The sequence below is a fragment of the Carassius auratus genome, unplaced genomic scaffold, assembly GCF_003368295.1.
Source record: "Carassius auratus strain Wakin unplaced genomic scaffold, ASM336829v1 scaf_tig00020786, whole genome shotgun sequence".
Lineage (NCBI taxonomy): Eukaryota > Metazoa > Chordata > Actinopteri > Cypriniformes > Cyprinidae > Carassius > Carassius auratus.
In genome coordinates this window covers 110,001-127,406 of record NW_020525057.1, presented here as the reverse complement: position 1 = coordinate 127,406, position 17,406 = coordinate 110,001, and the positions used below count along the sequence as shown (strand labels likewise).

General features: G+C 30.9%; 1 protein-coding gene across 5 annotated transcripts in view; it reads left to right on the top strand.

Annotated features, from left to right (window-relative positions):
• LOC113076603 (solute carrier family 12 member 7-like) overlaps positions 1-17,406 on the top strand; it is a 53,425-nt gene that overhangs the window by 21,856 nt on the left and 14,163 nt on the right. For all 5 annotated transcript variants that reach the window (XM_026249291.1, XM_026249290.1, XM_026249294.1 and 2 more), the window contains exons 2-14: positions 2,243-2,337; positions 3,409-3,540; positions 6,256-6,402; positions 8,472-8,526; positions 8,722-8,852; positions 9,593-9,834; positions 11,274-11,485; positions 12,404-12,568; positions 13,841-13,939; positions 14,053-14,110; positions 15,076-15,250; positions 16,385-16,503; positions 16,583-16,681. In XM_026249291.1, coding sequence (XP_026105076.1) covers positions 2,243-2,337; positions 3,409-3,540; positions 6,256-6,402; positions 8,472-8,526; positions 8,722-8,852; positions 9,593-9,834; positions 11,274-11,485; positions 12,404-12,568; positions 13,841-13,939; positions 14,053-14,110; positions 15,076-15,250; positions 16,385-16,503; positions 16,583-16,681 — 1,729 coding nt within the window. The remainder of the gene's footprint in view (positions 1-2,242; positions 2,338-3,408; positions 3,541-6,255; positions 6,403-8,471; positions 8,527-8,721; positions 8,853-9,592; positions 9,835-11,273; positions 11,486-12,403; positions 12,569-13,840; positions 13,940-14,052; positions 14,111-15,075; positions 15,251-16,384; positions 16,504-16,582; positions 16,682-17,406) is intronic.

The window sequence follows — 17,406 nt, the reverse complement described above, 5'->3', positions numbered from 1 at the left end:
TGTATTTTTAATTTATTTTGAAAAAGTTATATTATTTATTTAATTAAATTAATTAATACATTTTGGTTTTGGTAGTTTACTTAATTATTTATTTTATTCTTTTACTTACATTTTTAAGGTTTAAAAAAGGGGGAAAAATCAATTCATTTTATATCTGTGTAATTTTGAAACTTCATCGTACTTTAAGGATGTAAAAAAGGTTTTTAATGTTTTAATTTTTTTATTTTATTGTATTATATTATATATTTTTTTATTTATTTTCATGGAAAACCAGAAAAAAAAAACTGATTAAGAACTTACAGTTGAAAATCCCCCATCGAAAGAAGGAAACATATGCCATTTTTGAGCACCAGGAGCCAAATATCCATTCATTTATTGATAATTTCAGTTCTGCTTTCTGTTTTGCTCACTCATTTATTCTCGGTGTGTGTTTCTCTGGATGAAGGGTGTGTGTTGTGTGAACAGCTGAATGAAGGACGGTGACGTCTGCAGTCATATAAGCATGTCTGTAATCTAGGTCATTTTGATGAAAGTGGATCACGTCTCATGAGATTCGGCGTTACTGTATCAAGTGTGTAGTCATAGATGCACATGTGGATGTGAACAGAATACAATACTGATGGTCCAAAGCCAAACCTTTCATGTTGCAAATGGATAAACACTTCAAAGTTTCAAATAAAAAGTTCATGTCTGGTTTATGTTGTCATAAAGGTGCAAAATTAAGGTTTCTGTACAACTACAAGAACTGATCAATTATTTATTTTTATTTTTATTTTATGTGAATGAAATCGGAATTTACTTGTTACCTTTTACTTAAATGCATGAGCTGAACAATTGCAAATCAATATACAGTATTTCACAAGCATATGAGATTCCATTATGTTATGAAAATCTTATTTCCGAATGTTCTCTGAAGTTCAAAACGTTCCATTTTTTTAAATGTTATGTGATGTGAATGTTAGAAACAACATTAAGGCAATGTTCTATTTTAGAATTTTGCAAACATTATGGGAATGATACTTTTAAATGTTTTCTAAATCGTCTTAAACTAGTTACAGTAGTAGTAACAGTTTAGTTGGATGTTAGCCAGTGTGTGTAGTTCTGGTGGAGATGTAGAACTGGAGGATGGGGCTCAACCGGTAGAAACATGATGCTAAAACACCAGGGTTTCAATTCCAATCAAACACTTGCTGATTAAATATTAATATTAAATGCATGTAAAGCTGCTTTAAATAAAAGTGTCTGTCGAATGCATTCATGTAAATGTCATGCATTCATAGTGCTGCGACTTCAGCATCATTTTGATTACTATTTTTCCTGGAAATTATAAATGTGTGTGTGCACCAAACAGTTTGAACTGGTTTCAAACCAGTTTGCAAATAAACTATTGTTTCAGTTGGTGTGAAAAATGACTAGCATGCACATGAGAGCATCTTGTTGTATTATTGCACAATCATACATTTACATTCATGCATTTTGCAAATGCTTTTATTCCGACAAAGAACTGAGAAACTAGCCAACTATAATCATAATATTCAATGCCAGGATTATTAGTCAACATGCACAGATTTTAATGCATCTTCAAGCTGTTGAATGATCACAGTTGTATTTTTTAGTTTACCATTTAACTTACTCTTTGCTGTTTAAAAAGTTAAACAGTTCAGACATATTTCATTCAGCAACTGTGGCGTTTTAAGAGTTTAATCTAAGAAATTCTCGGAACAGCGCATCATTCTAAATGCTGCGTTGAAATGATAGGTTTGATGAAACAATTAAAGCAATGTAATCTGGAAATAAATCCTAAAGTGATGCAGCCCAGTCCAGATGTTGATTTAAATCACTGCGATTTAACATCTATATATAAGCACAAACCCAAGCAGATCAGTGGATGCACGAGTAAGTGCATGTTTTCAGCTATACATTGAGATTTCATAAGTGCTTTAGTGACAGGACGCCATATGCCATCAGATCTCTGAGCGTTTGACCAGTGAACCGGAGGACATTGATCACCATCATGCTCTAATTATAGGAAAATCATTACGTCTGACCAGCGGCGATGATAGGAAGTCTGCTCTTTTCTATTTTACCCCAGAGAGCACACATAACAGACCACAAACACCTCTCTCTTCACAAGCAAACAGCATTTCAGTGGCACATCTCCTGCAGTCAGCTGTAATCATGTCTTTTTTCTCTCGCTCTCATGTTCTGTTGCTCTCTCCGTCTGTCTGTCTGTCTGATACAGGTGATGGAAACCCAAGGGATAGCCGCCCCTTCATCAATAACACCGATGATGATAAGGGAACTCTATATGATAGGAAAAACATGGCACTTTTTGAGGTATTGTCTTTAAACTTCATTTCAATATCACAGATTTTTACTATCAATATGCATATTTTTCACTAACATGAAAAAATATTTAGATGAATTAATAATTTTTTAAGTTTATTTCAGGATTTTTACTAATGATTTTCCTTGCATTTGGCTTTTTTTTTCATCACATTTTTGCACATTTATTCACAAATTGTCATTTTAGTAATACAACTGATGGTTAAGTCTTTTTCATACTAGTTAAAATACTTGTTAGTGTTTACAAAATAAAATAATAATTACTGATTCAGTAATAATTTTTTATAGTAAAATAAATACCACTTTGATGTATATGTTGCAATTTAAATGTAATAATAATAATAATAATAATAATAATAATAATAATAATAATAATAATAGAACTAAAACATATTTTTACATTAGAGTAATGTTCATTTTGGTGGAAAATTTACTAAATGCAAAAATATTAATAACAAAAAAGAGACTGTCATAATTTATAATATTATATTTAATATATATTAGATTCTATAATAATACTATATTTGATTTTATTTAATTTATTAAGTACAATATAAGCATTATATATATATTGTTTTTTTTTTATTACAATAACCATGATTTTGGTAAAATAACATCTAAAATAATGTCAAAATGTAAAAAAATAAGTAAATACATAAATAAATAGTAAAAGTCAAAAAAGGAATAGTTTTCTTTGTGCAAAATATATTCCCTTTTTTAATTCTTTGGATTTTAGGGTGAAATATGACCGAATTTGTTTTTAATAAATTGTGTGGGATTATTATTGCATTCAAGTCTGAACAAATTGTCTTTGTTTTCAAGCCTAGGTTTGACATCATTCCTGTTTCAAGTTTATGGCCACAAATAAAGTAATTTATGGGTCATGAAGTTTATTTTTGTATATTTTTTATGATTTTAGACAGACAGAGCTGTTATTTCATCCTTTGATTTTGGTGCCTAAGTTTATTTTAAGTCTTCGAGACATTGTTGAGGTTTGAAATGAGTCGTTTGTGTAAGTTGGTTTGCAGTTTTTCATCAATCACATGACGTTTACCCTTTCAGGAGGAGATGGACAGCAATCCCATGGTGTCTTCGCTGCTCAACAAACTGGCCAACTACACGAACCTCACGCAGGGCGTCCGGGAACACGAGGAGGCCGACGAGGACGAAGGTGCCAAGAAGAAAACAGTCAAGGTAACAGACTGAGAACCAGTGCACATCATCAAAACATTTACATGACTTTAGCTCAAGTTTGCAGACCATTTCCTTTAAATTTGGCATTAGAGGACAGACTCCTTTTATCTGTAGACATGAAGTTACCTGAATGAGAGACACATGAAGCCAAGCTTTCAGATGTTTGAGCTTTGTGTCTATGTGCTCTAATCTAAAACACATCAGACACACATTCTCTTCATTCTTTCAGCCTTTGTTCAAAATACGACAGGAAATTAATTCAGGTTCAGATCGTTTGGAATGTCTGATTATGGAAACATGTCGGAAATTAGCTGAACTTCTTATAGTTCCATTGTTCCATCACACCATTCAGGAAATGCAATAAACCTTAGTCTGAAGCAGGGTTATTAAGTCAACTAAAACTTAAAATAAAACATAAAAGGACATTTGAGATGTTTAGGGTTACATTTTTATTATATATTACCTAATTTGGTTATATGGTAGATCTTTGGTGATAAAGATTTATATAGTTTATATATATATATAGTTTTTGATATTTCATTACAGGTTTTTCATATCAGTGATTTGATCTCTATAGTTCACAGAGTTCATATTCTTAACTTTAAAACGGAAATAAAATATTTAACTTCAAATTATTTTATTTCAGCTGGTTTACAAGGTGACATTTCTATTTTTTGTTATTTTATTTAGTAATAAAATAACTATAAATAAAAGAAAAGGTTTATAGACATTTTTTGAAACACAAAACAACACTACTGTACATTTTATATGGTTCTGCAATGAAACATCAAAAGCTGTTTTTTTTTTTTTTTTATCCCGGACGAGCCCCCAATTATATGTTACGTCACTCATTAATCAGTTATGGTTCGTTTAGGAATATTGTTAGACATAACATAGAATGTTTTAAGTGTGTGGTAAACTAAGAAAAATAATTGTCACAATGTTTGATTTTCTTTTAAAGTATTTGAGAGTGAGTGAACCAAACTAAACTATCTATAAACATAAAATTTAGAAACAAACATCTTCAGTGTACAAGTCACTATGGCTAAGCTTACTCTGACTAATCAAACAAAAAAATACAAAATAAGCACCTCTCGCTCTAGCCTGGTGGGTCTGATAAATGAGGGACGTAACATGTAATTGGGGGCTCGTCCGGGATTAAAAAATTATATGTTTTTTGGTAAAATACAATTTTTGATGTTTCATTCCAGTTTTTCAGACCAGTGTTTTGATTTCTGAGTTAATATTGTTAATTAAAGCTAAAAATAAATTTGAACTAAAATCTAAATGAAAGCTGAAAATATAAAGACAAAAACTCTAAATATTTGTAAAAACTTTAGTATCTCAGTGAAGCTAAAATAGCTTATGTATATCCAAAAACTCCATGACACCAAAACAGTATTTCTTTCTCAGCCTCATTTCATTCAAATTAAATTAAATATAACATCTACGGTCAGGCTATTGCAGACGCTTATTCAAAGACGTATTAACAAATGCAGCGATTTTTCTTTGTTTTCCATTTCGAGTGCAGCAGCCATTAGTTTTTATGCTGAAAGTCAGTAGAAATGTTTAAGCAATGGCCAGGCGATAGCCACAAACCACAGTCCCCAGCCAGTCTCCCGTCACTGAACATCTATATGTGATCGGACAAACAAGCTCTCATTGGTCCAGAGACAACAGGCTTCAGATGCTCCGACTGCATCAAACCTTTGCATCAGGAAAGATCTGAGAAGCTCTTGGGGTTTTATTATATTGAAGTGTTAATTACTGAAATTCAACTGTATAGTGTATTTAACGACGCTGAGTCCAGCAGGAACATCAAGAGTTGCTCACCTCACCGCGGTATGCTTTTATAAGTATATGCATTTACAGTTTATTGTGGCACAAAGGTTAGTTATGATTTATTGTAGCTGTGATATAACTTGTTAATGAAGACTGGCGCATTGAACATTGAATTAATCGTGAAAAGTGTAAGTTTTCTTGTAAAATGTATTTCTCATTTTCCGTCAGTTTAACTTGAAGTATTAAATTAACTAAAACTAGAAACAGAAATAAAAATGAATGAAAAATAAAAACGTTAATTAATTAAAAATTTAAAAATGAAAAAAGTCCAAAATTTTAATGAAAATAGAACATTTAAAATAAAAATAAAAATAAACATTCACGTTACTAAACTTTAATAGTAATAGTATATAAATGATACCTAAATAAGACTTTCACTACATGTACATGTTTTTAACTAAAGATCAGCAGAGTCCCATAATGGGGGGTCTGGTTAACAGGTTAATTTAAGTTAGATTGTATAATTTCAAAATCTGCAGCAAAAACAGTATTGAATGACTTTACCTAACTTTGTGAAATTATGCTACATAAAACATAAACAGCAGACAGGCTGCATGAGACGCAGATTCACTTTCTGACAGCAGATGGCGCTTTTGGAACAGCAGTAATAATGCAGCATTTCCTTGGTTACAGCTGTAAACAAGCAGAGCTATGCTTATGAACGGTGCTTTAATATGCATTATACCGAGTCATCATGTCTGCTTTATAAAGATTTGTTTAACATCTCAACTGATTTGAACCGTCACATATTTGTATCGATTTTAAACCGGCTCATGGGTGCATCATTACATCTGCCTCATTATTGCATGCATGTGTGATCATTTCGAGCATGCATTTCTCACGCCGTCTCTTTGGCAATGTGTTTGTGTGCAGAGTCCACAGATGGGGACGTTTATCGGGGTCTACCTGCCCTGCCTGCAGAACATCCTGGGAGTGATTCTCTTCCTGCGAATGACGTGGATCGTGGGAACGGCGGGAATCCTGGAGTCCTTTATCATCGTGTCCATGTGCTGCTCGTGTGTAAGTCCAAACCGCACGAGTCTGACGAGTTTATCAGTTCAGGTGGCTGATCCTGCAGGTTAAGTTTAGCCTTCGTCTGAACTGGCACGTGTGTAATCTCCTGTGCTCAGAGGTCTTTAACACCACTGCTTATTTATAAACCACATCAGACAATGGGATCAAGCCTTTAATTCATCTCAACCTTCACTTACTAGTGTCATTATACGTTCCCGGCGATTGTGTCACAGTCAAGATTGAGTTGCTCTTACAGGAAACATCACGATCTCAGTGCAGCCAGTTTATGTAACATCTATCAGAAATAAATGACAGATAGACAGATGTTTCTAAATCTGGCTGAACCTCACGTTTGAGAGATGTTTACTTCCTCTTTTAGGAAGGTAAATCTATATCAAGACAGTGTCGACAGCATGTTTTTCTTCCTTTATGAGACACATTATTAGCATTAAGTTCAATAAGAATGAAAAAAGACTGCTAGGCTTAATTGTGTTTTATCTTTAAAAAAGTATTACATTTTGGTGAAAGATTAAAATGTGCACCGATAAATTAACTTGAATTTAAAGGCAGATTTTTCATGCCAATTTTTGGTTCACACATTTAAAAAAAACAATATACACAATATATACAAAATATAGATTTTATTTCAACAGAAAGAAATGAAAAATGCAAGACTGGACTGAATTGTATCCATCAGAAATTGTTTGGAAGATAAAAAAAAATTCCTGTATGTGTTATTATAAAGTTATTATAAAATATGTATTTTTATTCATTTTTTTGATAGATATACTTTTTAGCCTTTTGTTTTGCTTGTTATAAATAATATAGTGAATATAAAATGTTAAGTTGATTAAAATACGTTCCCACTTTAAACCACTACAGCTGTCATGCACAATCAGAATATAAATTGATAAAATGATAAAAATAGCAGACGCAGTGAAAGTTCTTTGCGTCTGTATTTGGCAGTAAAGATCACTCAATCTCCGTCATTCGGAGAGCTTTATTTCTCTTTGTAAGCCTGTTGGAGATTCCTGGTGCTTAATTGGCTTTAGTCCAGTAGCTTTTCAGAGACGCAGGGATTTAGGGTGGACGTTCAGCTCAAGGATGCTCGGACACAGCGGTCAGATTGCATAACACCCAGATACAGATCATCTTTAATAGAATACAGCTTCCTGGAGAAAGAAAAGGACAGCCTCATTACTCCGCTGCAGATTATTAGCTTTATATGATGTTGAGTTTAATTGACCTGCTTACTTTCTTATTACATGTTCCCGGTCTCAATGTGAATTATTCATCATTCATTACTCATCATTATCTTATTCTAAAAATAGTGTTTGTAAAATCAAAATAACTTAGCTGATATGAAACTCCCAATGTCAATTCTGATGTGTAATCTTATATAAAATACTGTAAAAGTTAGTGTAATAATAATAAACATTTTCTTATTTTTTTATTAAATGACAAGAAAAACATCCTGTACCATTTTGTTTATGAAATACAACATATTACTACTAAATTAAATATTACATTGTACTAAATATTACATAATTTTTAATTAAATCAGCATTATACTTAATATATCGTTTTTCATTAAATCATATCTTAAAAATGATAACATCGACATTATGCTAAATATTACATTACATAATGTTACACCTTAGAATTGATATGATCAGCCCATTTTTATTATAATTTTTTTTTTGCTTTTCATTAAATAAGAAAAAATATTTAAAATATACTATACTCAAAAAATTTACATTTTTGTAAATATTAAATTACATTATATATATATATTTCTTATTATTAAATAAGGTCTGTGGACAATTTTACTAAATAAGAAAAATAAGTAAAAAATGTCAATCAACATTTTTATTACATTATTAAACATTACTTTATATCACATTTCACAATTATCATATTGATTTTTCTTGAGTTTTTTTTTCAATAAGATAAATATTTTATTTAAAATGTTTTTTTTTTTTTTTTATTCTGAATTAATAGTAATTTATCTAAAATGTAGCTATTTTAATTTCTAGTCTTTTATTTCTGAATTAAACACTGGATTTTTTTTTCAGACAATGCTGACAGCCATATCGATGAGTGCCATTGCTACGAACGGTGTTGTTCCAGGTAAGACATTTGCATATTATATTCATTGCTCTCATTTTGGAAAATGACATCATGATCTGCATAAAACCAAGTTAAACCTCAAGTACCCAGCCAACATGAGTGATTATGATGGTTATTGTAAATGCACTGTGGTCATTGCATTGCATTGCATGGTCTTTTTGTTCTGTGTCACACTCTTGTGATGTTTGTCTGCAGCTGGAGGCTCGTACTACATGATCTCTCGCTCTCTGGGCCCTGAGTTCGGAGGCGCTGTGGGTCTGTGTTTCTATCTGGGCACCACATTCGCCGGCGCCATGTACATCCTCGGGACAATCGAGATCTTCTTGGTGAGTGATGTGTGTGCAGCTGAAGATAACAGTCAGATTAGGACCAGAAGATCCAGAGCAGAGATGTTACAAACCGTTAATTAGCTACGTTTTATTTATTTTTTATCTGATTTTTACACTTGTTGTCGATAAAAATTAAGCGATTTTGTGAATTTTATTTTATGAGAACTTCTATTTCACTTGCATGAAAAAATAAGTATGGGATACATGGAAAAGTTCAGAAAAAAAAATTCACAATAAAAATAAGATTACAATGAATGAATTAATTAAAAAAATTTACAAATGAAAAAGCTTAAATTAATTTAATTAAATAAAAATAGAATTAAAATTAATCAACAGATTGATTTAAATAAAAAAATAAAAATAAATAAATAATAAAAGCTGGTCTTAAATAGTACATTTAAAAGTACAGTAAAAAATGTAGTGATATAATGTAACAATAGAAACTAAATACTTTTGAAATAATTTCCACATACTTATTATAATATTACTTGTGTTTTTTTTTTTTTTTTTTTTACATGACAATATATAGCTGCCTTTCAAATTTTCGGGTGGGGGTCTCTCACACAAGGATGGTCATATTTGGGGGGTCCAAGGGATCTAAAAGATTGAAAGCTCCTGCTATTGCTCTTATTTCTCCAAGATGCATTCTGTCAGATATTATATTTCCTTTATGTCCCCATGATTTCCTCTCTCTTCTGTTTAATAAAATAACTTCTTCTGTCCGTGTTGTGTGACAGACGTACATCGTGCCCAGTGCTGCCATCTTTAAGGCGGAGGAGAAGGAGCAGGAGGCGGACGCTCTGCTGAATAACATGCGTGTGTACGGGACGTGTTGTCTGACGCTCATGGCTCTCGTGGTGTTCGTCGGTGTGAAGTACGTCAATAAGCTTGCGCTGGTCTTCCTGGCCTGTGTGGTGCTGTCCATCCTGGCCATCTACGCCGGGGTCATCAAAACCATCTTCGAACCTCCGGTTTTTCCGTAAGTCACACATTTTATTTTATTTTATTTTATTTTTAACACTTTTATTCAATTTACCAAAAAATAAGTAATATTTTAATTTATTTTATTTAAAAAATTATTTTTTTACCTAAAAATAATAATAATATTTTTATTTATTTTAACACTTTTATTCACTTAACTAAAAAATAAGTTATTTTATTTTATTATATTTTTTATTTGTACACATTTTTATTTTATTGTATTTGTTTAACACTTTTATTTCACTTACCTAAAAATAAGTAATATTTACATTTATTTTATTTTATAGCTTTTATTTTGTTTAAAATTAAAAACAAAACATCATTAAAAATAAGTTATATTTAAATTTATTTGAACACTTTTATTTCATTAACCTAAAAATAAGTAATATTTTAATTTACATTATTAAAAAAATATTTTGTTTACCTAAAAATAAGTAATATTTTTATTTATTTTATTTTATTTTAACATTTTATTTCATTTACCTAAAAATAAGTAATATTTTATTTTTATTTTATTTTTATTTGTGTACATTTTTATTTAATTGTATTTGTTTAACACTTTTATTTCACTTACCTAAAAATAAGTAATATTTACATTTATTTTATTTTATAGCTTTTATTTTGTTTAAAATTAAAAACAAAACATCATTAAAAATAAGTTATATTTAAATTTATTTGAACACTTTTATTTAATTAACCTAAATATAAGTAATATTTTAATTTATTTTATTTTAAACATTAGATTTTGTTTACCTAAAAATAAGTCATATATTTTTTTATCTAAACATCTTATTTCATTTACCTAAAAATAAGTAATATTTTACTTTTTATTTTATTTTTATTTGTGTACATTTTTATTTAATTGTATTTGTTTAACCCTTTTATTTCAATTACCTAAAAATAAGTCATATTTTAATTTATTTTATTTTAATTTTGTAATTTTGTTTACCTAAAGATAAGTAATATTTAAATTTATTTTGACACTTTTATTTCACTTACCTAAAAATAAAGAATGTTTTTTATTTTATTTTATTTTTATTATTTTATTTTATTTACCTAAAAATAAGTCATATTTCATTTCATTTTATTTTACACTTTTATTTCACTTACCTAAAAAATAAGTAATATTTTATTTTATTTCAATAATTTTTCTTTGTTTATTTATTTATTGCACTTTGATTCAAATAAAAAAGTCTCTATTGAGATCATTTTTATATTTCTTAAGCCAAATATTGCACTCTGTTACTCCAAAATGTTGGCGCCTCCTTGTAGTGTGTGTTTTACAGCATCATCTATTTAAACTGAGCAGAGTCTCTCTATACACTGTTAAACCACACACATTCACAGCAGTGTTTGCTTCACAGATGACCCTCAGTCTCCTGAAAGTAAACTCTGATTCAGTTTGATGCATTGTAAAGACTGGTTTGTCCTCTCCAGGGTCTGTTTGTTGGGCAGCCGCACGCTGCAGAACCACGGCTTCGACAAGTGCATGAAGACAGAAATAATAGACAACGTGACCGTGACCACGCAGCTCTGGTCTCTGTTCTGTGAAGGTCCAGAGCTCAACGCCAGCTGCAATGAATACTTCATCCTCAATAACGTCACGGAGATCCAGGGCATCCCCGGCCTCACCAGCGGAGTCATAGCAGGTGAACCTTACCCTCTATACTTTAATACATGAACATGATCTTCAATAACCTTTGACATAAGTCACGTATGGAAGAGGATTCGGTTGCACATGCTGTTCTGTGTTATTATTATTATTTCATATTATTATTATTATTATTATTATTATTATTATTATTATTATCACACATTTCATATTACTATGTTTTTGTTGTTATATTTTCACTTTTTTTTAGATTATCATTATTCCTATTAAAATCTGGAAATCGTTTACTTTTATGATTAGATGGAAATTTAGTGTAATAATAATAATAATAATAATAATAATAATTATAATAATAAAGATTTTCATAGTGCAACATCTTATTTAACAAAAAAATGTTGTAAATTAATTATTAATTGTTATATTAATTTGATTACATTTTTTTTTAAATTGATAACGTTGTATTCATTAATTGATAAAATTAAATCATAAAACACAGAATTTAGGGGAAAATAATATGGATTTCATTTGGCCCTCAGTTAAAACTGCTACTCTGTGAAGTTTAATCATGAACAAACAAATTAAGTTTACATTATTTACCCCATTTATTTATTTCCCCATAAATGGTAAATTAACATTGTGATAAATATAGATATCGTATGATGTGGAAAAAACTATATTGTGAAAATATTTTGTCCAATTTTTGTGAATACATCTAATACATTTCAATGAATGTAATTCGGAATTTCTGGAAACTTTCCAAAAATTCTTAAAAAAAAAAAAAAATCTGGAAACTTTCCAACATTTCTGGAGTATTTCCCAAATTTACAGGAAATGTTCCACCTTCTGTCAACCCTATTTCCGACTGCTGTGAACTTGATGAAGCACTGTTTCTCAAACACAGAGACTGTTTCTCACTGTAATGAGTGCATCTGGATGTGTTCTGTGACCTGCACAGAGAACATGTGGGGAAGCTACGGTCCTGCTGGGATGCTGGTGGAGAAAGCCGTGCCCTCGGTGCCGGCGGGCGACGCGTCTCAGGACGTATACATGCCGTACGTCGCCAATGACATCACCACCTTCTTCACTCTGCTGGTGGGAATCTACTTCCCCTCCGTCACGGGTACATCACACTCTCGTCTCCTCACAGTCCTGAGATCTGTCTCATCTAGTGCTCTCAGATTCAGATGGGGATTAAATCAATATACACCTCAATATGTATTCTGTTTTCAGACGAACAGTTGAATTGTGACCCTAGACCACAAAACCAGTCTTAAGTGTCAATTTTTCAACACTTTTTTTCATCCGAAAGCTGAATAAATAAGCTTTTTCATTAATGGCTGAGACGCAACTATTTGAAAATGTGGAATCTGAGAGAGCAAAACAATTAAAACATTTAAAAAATCATCTTTAAAGTTGTTTGAATGAAGTTCTTAGCAATGCATGTTACTAATCAATATTTACAGTAGGACATTTACTAAATATCTCCATTAAACATGATCTTTACTTAATATCATAATGATTTTTGGCACATAATAAAAATCAATGATTTTGACCCATGCAATGTATTTTTATCTTATATCTATAGTTTGTTTATGTACGTGAGGACAGCAAAATAAAGTGAACTGAGACTTATAATATCCCAAAAATACTTCATACAGTGGATTACTGGTAAAACTGATACAGTTTGGGACCAGAAATTAATCAGACACTTTGACCTGATCATGTTTTACTGAAGTGTTATCTGACATTATCAAAATGAATTTTTTCTGACACAGTTTATCTCCGAGTTCTTGTCATATTTTATTATTATTTTCTAAACCATAGAGAATAAACTGTGTGCAAAGTGTCTGAATAAATTCTGGTTTGACTGTATGTGTGTAACAAAGTAAAACAGCAATACAGTAAATTCTTATATATAATAATATACACCTGTATATCTGCTGTATATATTACTTAAAAAAAAAAAAAATATATATATATATATATATATATATATATATTATACATTATAATATAAATATTTACAATTATTTAAAAAAAATAAATTTAATTAATATTAGCTCTTATTTTTATATTTTCAAATTTAATTTTAGATTTAGTTTAGGTTTAAGATTTTTTTTATTGTGCTTTTATCATTTTTTTTTCTTTTTTTTTCTTTCTTTTTTTACATTTCCAAGCTTCATCTTATTTCAGTTAGTCATTACAGTTTAGTTTTTTCATCTAATATTTATATATTAGTTCAGCTATCAATAGCTTTGGTTATATATTACACAAATAAAGCTGAATGGTGAATGTTTGTAAGTTTTCCAGTTCTTCAGATTTGTTCTGATCTGAATGCTGATGGTTGTATTTCCGCTCTCATGTAGTCCCTGGCTCCTTCTCTTCTGTGCAGGTATCATGGCTGGATCCAACCGATCCGGGGATCTGAGAGATGCTCAGAGGTCTATTCCCATCGGCACCATCCTGGCCATCGCCACCACCTCCATCATCTGTATCCTCCGTCTACACCGGCCCGACTCCTTTTATAATCTGAAGCATCAGTGTTGTGTCTGTCCAGTAGAGATGCTGTCAGTCTTCTCTGCTTTTCTTAGCGGTGTAACTCAGATCTGTCCTGCGTGGTGGTGTTCGGAGCCTGCATTGAGGGTGTGCTGCTCCGAGACAAGTGAGCGCTTTTCATTATCCACTCATGACATCCTTATATTACTGGATTAACACACGGGGAATCTGCTTTAAACAAACCTGATTGCTCTCAGTCAGCTCTTTACACAGCATGCATCTCAAGATTATATCACAGGAAAATGATGGTGTTTGTTCCTAAACCTAGTTTAGACAGCATTTAGTTCTTCAAAAGATGCACAGATACACTGTAAAAAAAGACAATAATATTACAGTCTTTCTTCCTCAAAATTTAATGTTCAATGTGCTGTTTCTTTGCAATAATTTGTGAAATTTACTTCCAGTTTCTGAGTGAAAATTCTTATTTTTTTCACTGAAATATCGTTATGCTTCATTCAATACTGCTAGGTTTCAGTATAAAGTGGCTTAAATTAGAAATATTATTTTTTACCTATATTTTATTTCAGCTTTATTTCAATTAAGATTTTTTTTTTAACAATAACAATGCTGTTTTTATTTACTTTTCATTAGTTTTTTTCATTTAATATATATTTTTTGTCTTTCAGCTTTATTTCATTAACAATTAATTTGTAATAGTTTTAGTTGGTTTTATGTAACAATAACACTCTTTGCTATTTGATTTTGAATCGAAGATAGATTCATTTTACAAAATGTATTTTTAAAATTCTAAATACTAATGCTTCTTCAGTTATGTTACTATTATAAAATCATATTTGTGAAATTTACAGGCAATTTCTGAATAAAAATAGTTTGAAATCCATTTGTCATTATATTATGGGCAACAAATATGCTTCTAAGATTCATAATTTGTAACAAATTTTAATGCAGTATCCCATCCCGTATCCCAGAATGCATTGCAACAAGCTGTGTTGGGAAAAAAAAAATCATGAAATATTGTAATATTTTATTGAATATTGGAAGGTATTAATATAAAGTGGTTTAATTTAGAAATACCTGTGTTAACCTATTCTGTTTGTGTTTGCTCATTAGGTTTGGAGACTCTGTTAAAGGGAATTTGGTGATTGGCACGTTGTCCTGGCCCTCTCCCTGGGTGATCGTGTTTGGCTCGTTCTTCTCCTGCTGTGGGGCGGGGCTTCAGAGTCTCACCGGCGCCCCCCGGCTGCTGCAGGCCATCGCGCGGGACGGCATCGTGCCCTTCCTCCAGGTGCGAACGCATCAGACACGCCTGATATCTCACGATATCATATATCTATTATATATTTTGAATTCGCTTTTATTTATTTATTTATTTTTAGACTTTAGCTTAAATTTTAGTGCTTATGCCAGTTATGTCAGTTATATTCGTTTTTGTTTTTAAGCTTTATTTGTATTTAAGTTTTAGTAATTTTAGTACTTCATATTAATCATATTTTATATCAGTTAATCATTAAGTTTTTCAGCTGATGTGACTGGAAAATGCATTAAAAAAATGGAGTTTGTGTGTCACCTGGTGGCTGTTTTTGGTATAACGCCTAAATAAAATCTCCCAGAAACCTACATTTTTAAAAATAACAGATTAAAATTTGGAATATAACTTTAGACATGTGGCTTTAATTTTGTATCAATTTTAGAGTTAAACATATGCTGTAAATTATTTATTTTTATATTTTTATAAAATAAAAACTTTATTGTACAGTACATTTTCTTGACAGTGCAGTAAACGTAAAAAACTTTTTTTACTTTTTTTATACTTTTTTTTTTTTTTTTTTTTTTTTTTTACGATCACATCAATAATCAATAACCTACTGCCTGTCTTCTTTAAAAAGAGATCTACCTTAGGTCTGAATTTCAAAACGTTCATGAATTAAAACATTATAAGTTCGGATAGTGCATTTTTATGTCTATATCCTAAAAGGGGGTTGAAGAGCAGTTAAGGGGTTAATAGGTTAATAGATTTTACTATTGATATAACATTTATAAAATAATGTAATCGTTGTGGTTTTATTTAAATATATTAAAAAAATTTATTTTTGTACTGATGAAACAGAGAAATATGCATTTTATAAAAAAAAAATAAAAAATACACATTTTATTAGTTTTAGTTGTTTCTAGATTGGGAATATGGGAATTAAAATGCTATTTCCTTCAAACGGTGTAAGAAGCTTTCAGAGTATTTGATGTTTGTTATTCACAGTGCTGGTTAATACCAGATTACTTTGGTTTATTACAGTAGCAATAACTTTTACTGTGTTTTGGTGTGTTCAGGACTCCAGACGTTTCATTAGAGCTCTGTTAAATCATGAAGATGTCTCAGAGTCATGAGGATCCAGTGTAACTGTGTGATCTGCTGCTCTCTCAGGTGTTTGGTCATGGGAAGGCTAACGGAGAGCCGACCTGGGCTCTTCTTCTGACGGCTGTGATCTGTGAGAGCGGGATCCTCATCGCTTCTCTGGACGCCGTGGCTCCGATCCTGTCCATGTGAGCTGACGTCTGAGCGTTTCTCCTTCAGTGTGTGTGTGTGTGTGTGTGTGTTTGACTGTGTGTTGTGTCTCCTCAGGTTCTTCCTCATGTGTTATCTGTTCGTGAATCTGGCCTGTGCTCTGCAGACGCTGCTGAGGACGCCCAACTGGAGACCAAGATTCAGATACTATCACTGGTGAGAGACACTACACAAGCTGTACCGCTTTAATTCAGGGTCGAAAACCATTTTGATTGAAGTTTCTTCTGCTCACCAAAGCTGCATTTATTTGATCAAAAATACAGTAAAAATTGGGAAATAATATTATAATTTAAAATAACTTCTTTCTATGTGAATATCTGTTTAACTCTAATTTATTTCTGTGATTCGCAGCTGTATTTTCAGTGTCTTCACTGTCACATGATTAACAGAAATCATTCTAATGATTTTTGATTACTATCAATGTTGAAATCAGCTGCACAATATTTTTGTGGAAACCATGATATATTTTATTTTTCAGGATTCTGTGATGAATAGAAAATTCTGCATTTATTTTAAATATTTTTGTAACATTTTAGTTGTCTTTACTGTCACTTTTTGATCAATTTAATGCTTCCTTGTTGAATAAAAGTGTTTATTTATTTATTTTTTAATCTTACCAACCATAAGCTTTTAAATAGTTGTATTTTTATTTTCCTGTATATGTACTTTTATTTTATTTATTTTATTTTATTTTTTGTTGTATTTAGAGCTTTTCCACAGTCCAGTCAATTCCGTCAAGTCTATTAAATGAATATGCAATCAAAATTATAATCTTGGTGGAGGTGTTTTATATATATATACATGCATTAGTGTTGTCTAAAGTGCAGATATCAGAACTGAAATTTTCTGAGCTGTTTTAAGAATCTGCTCAAAATGCAATC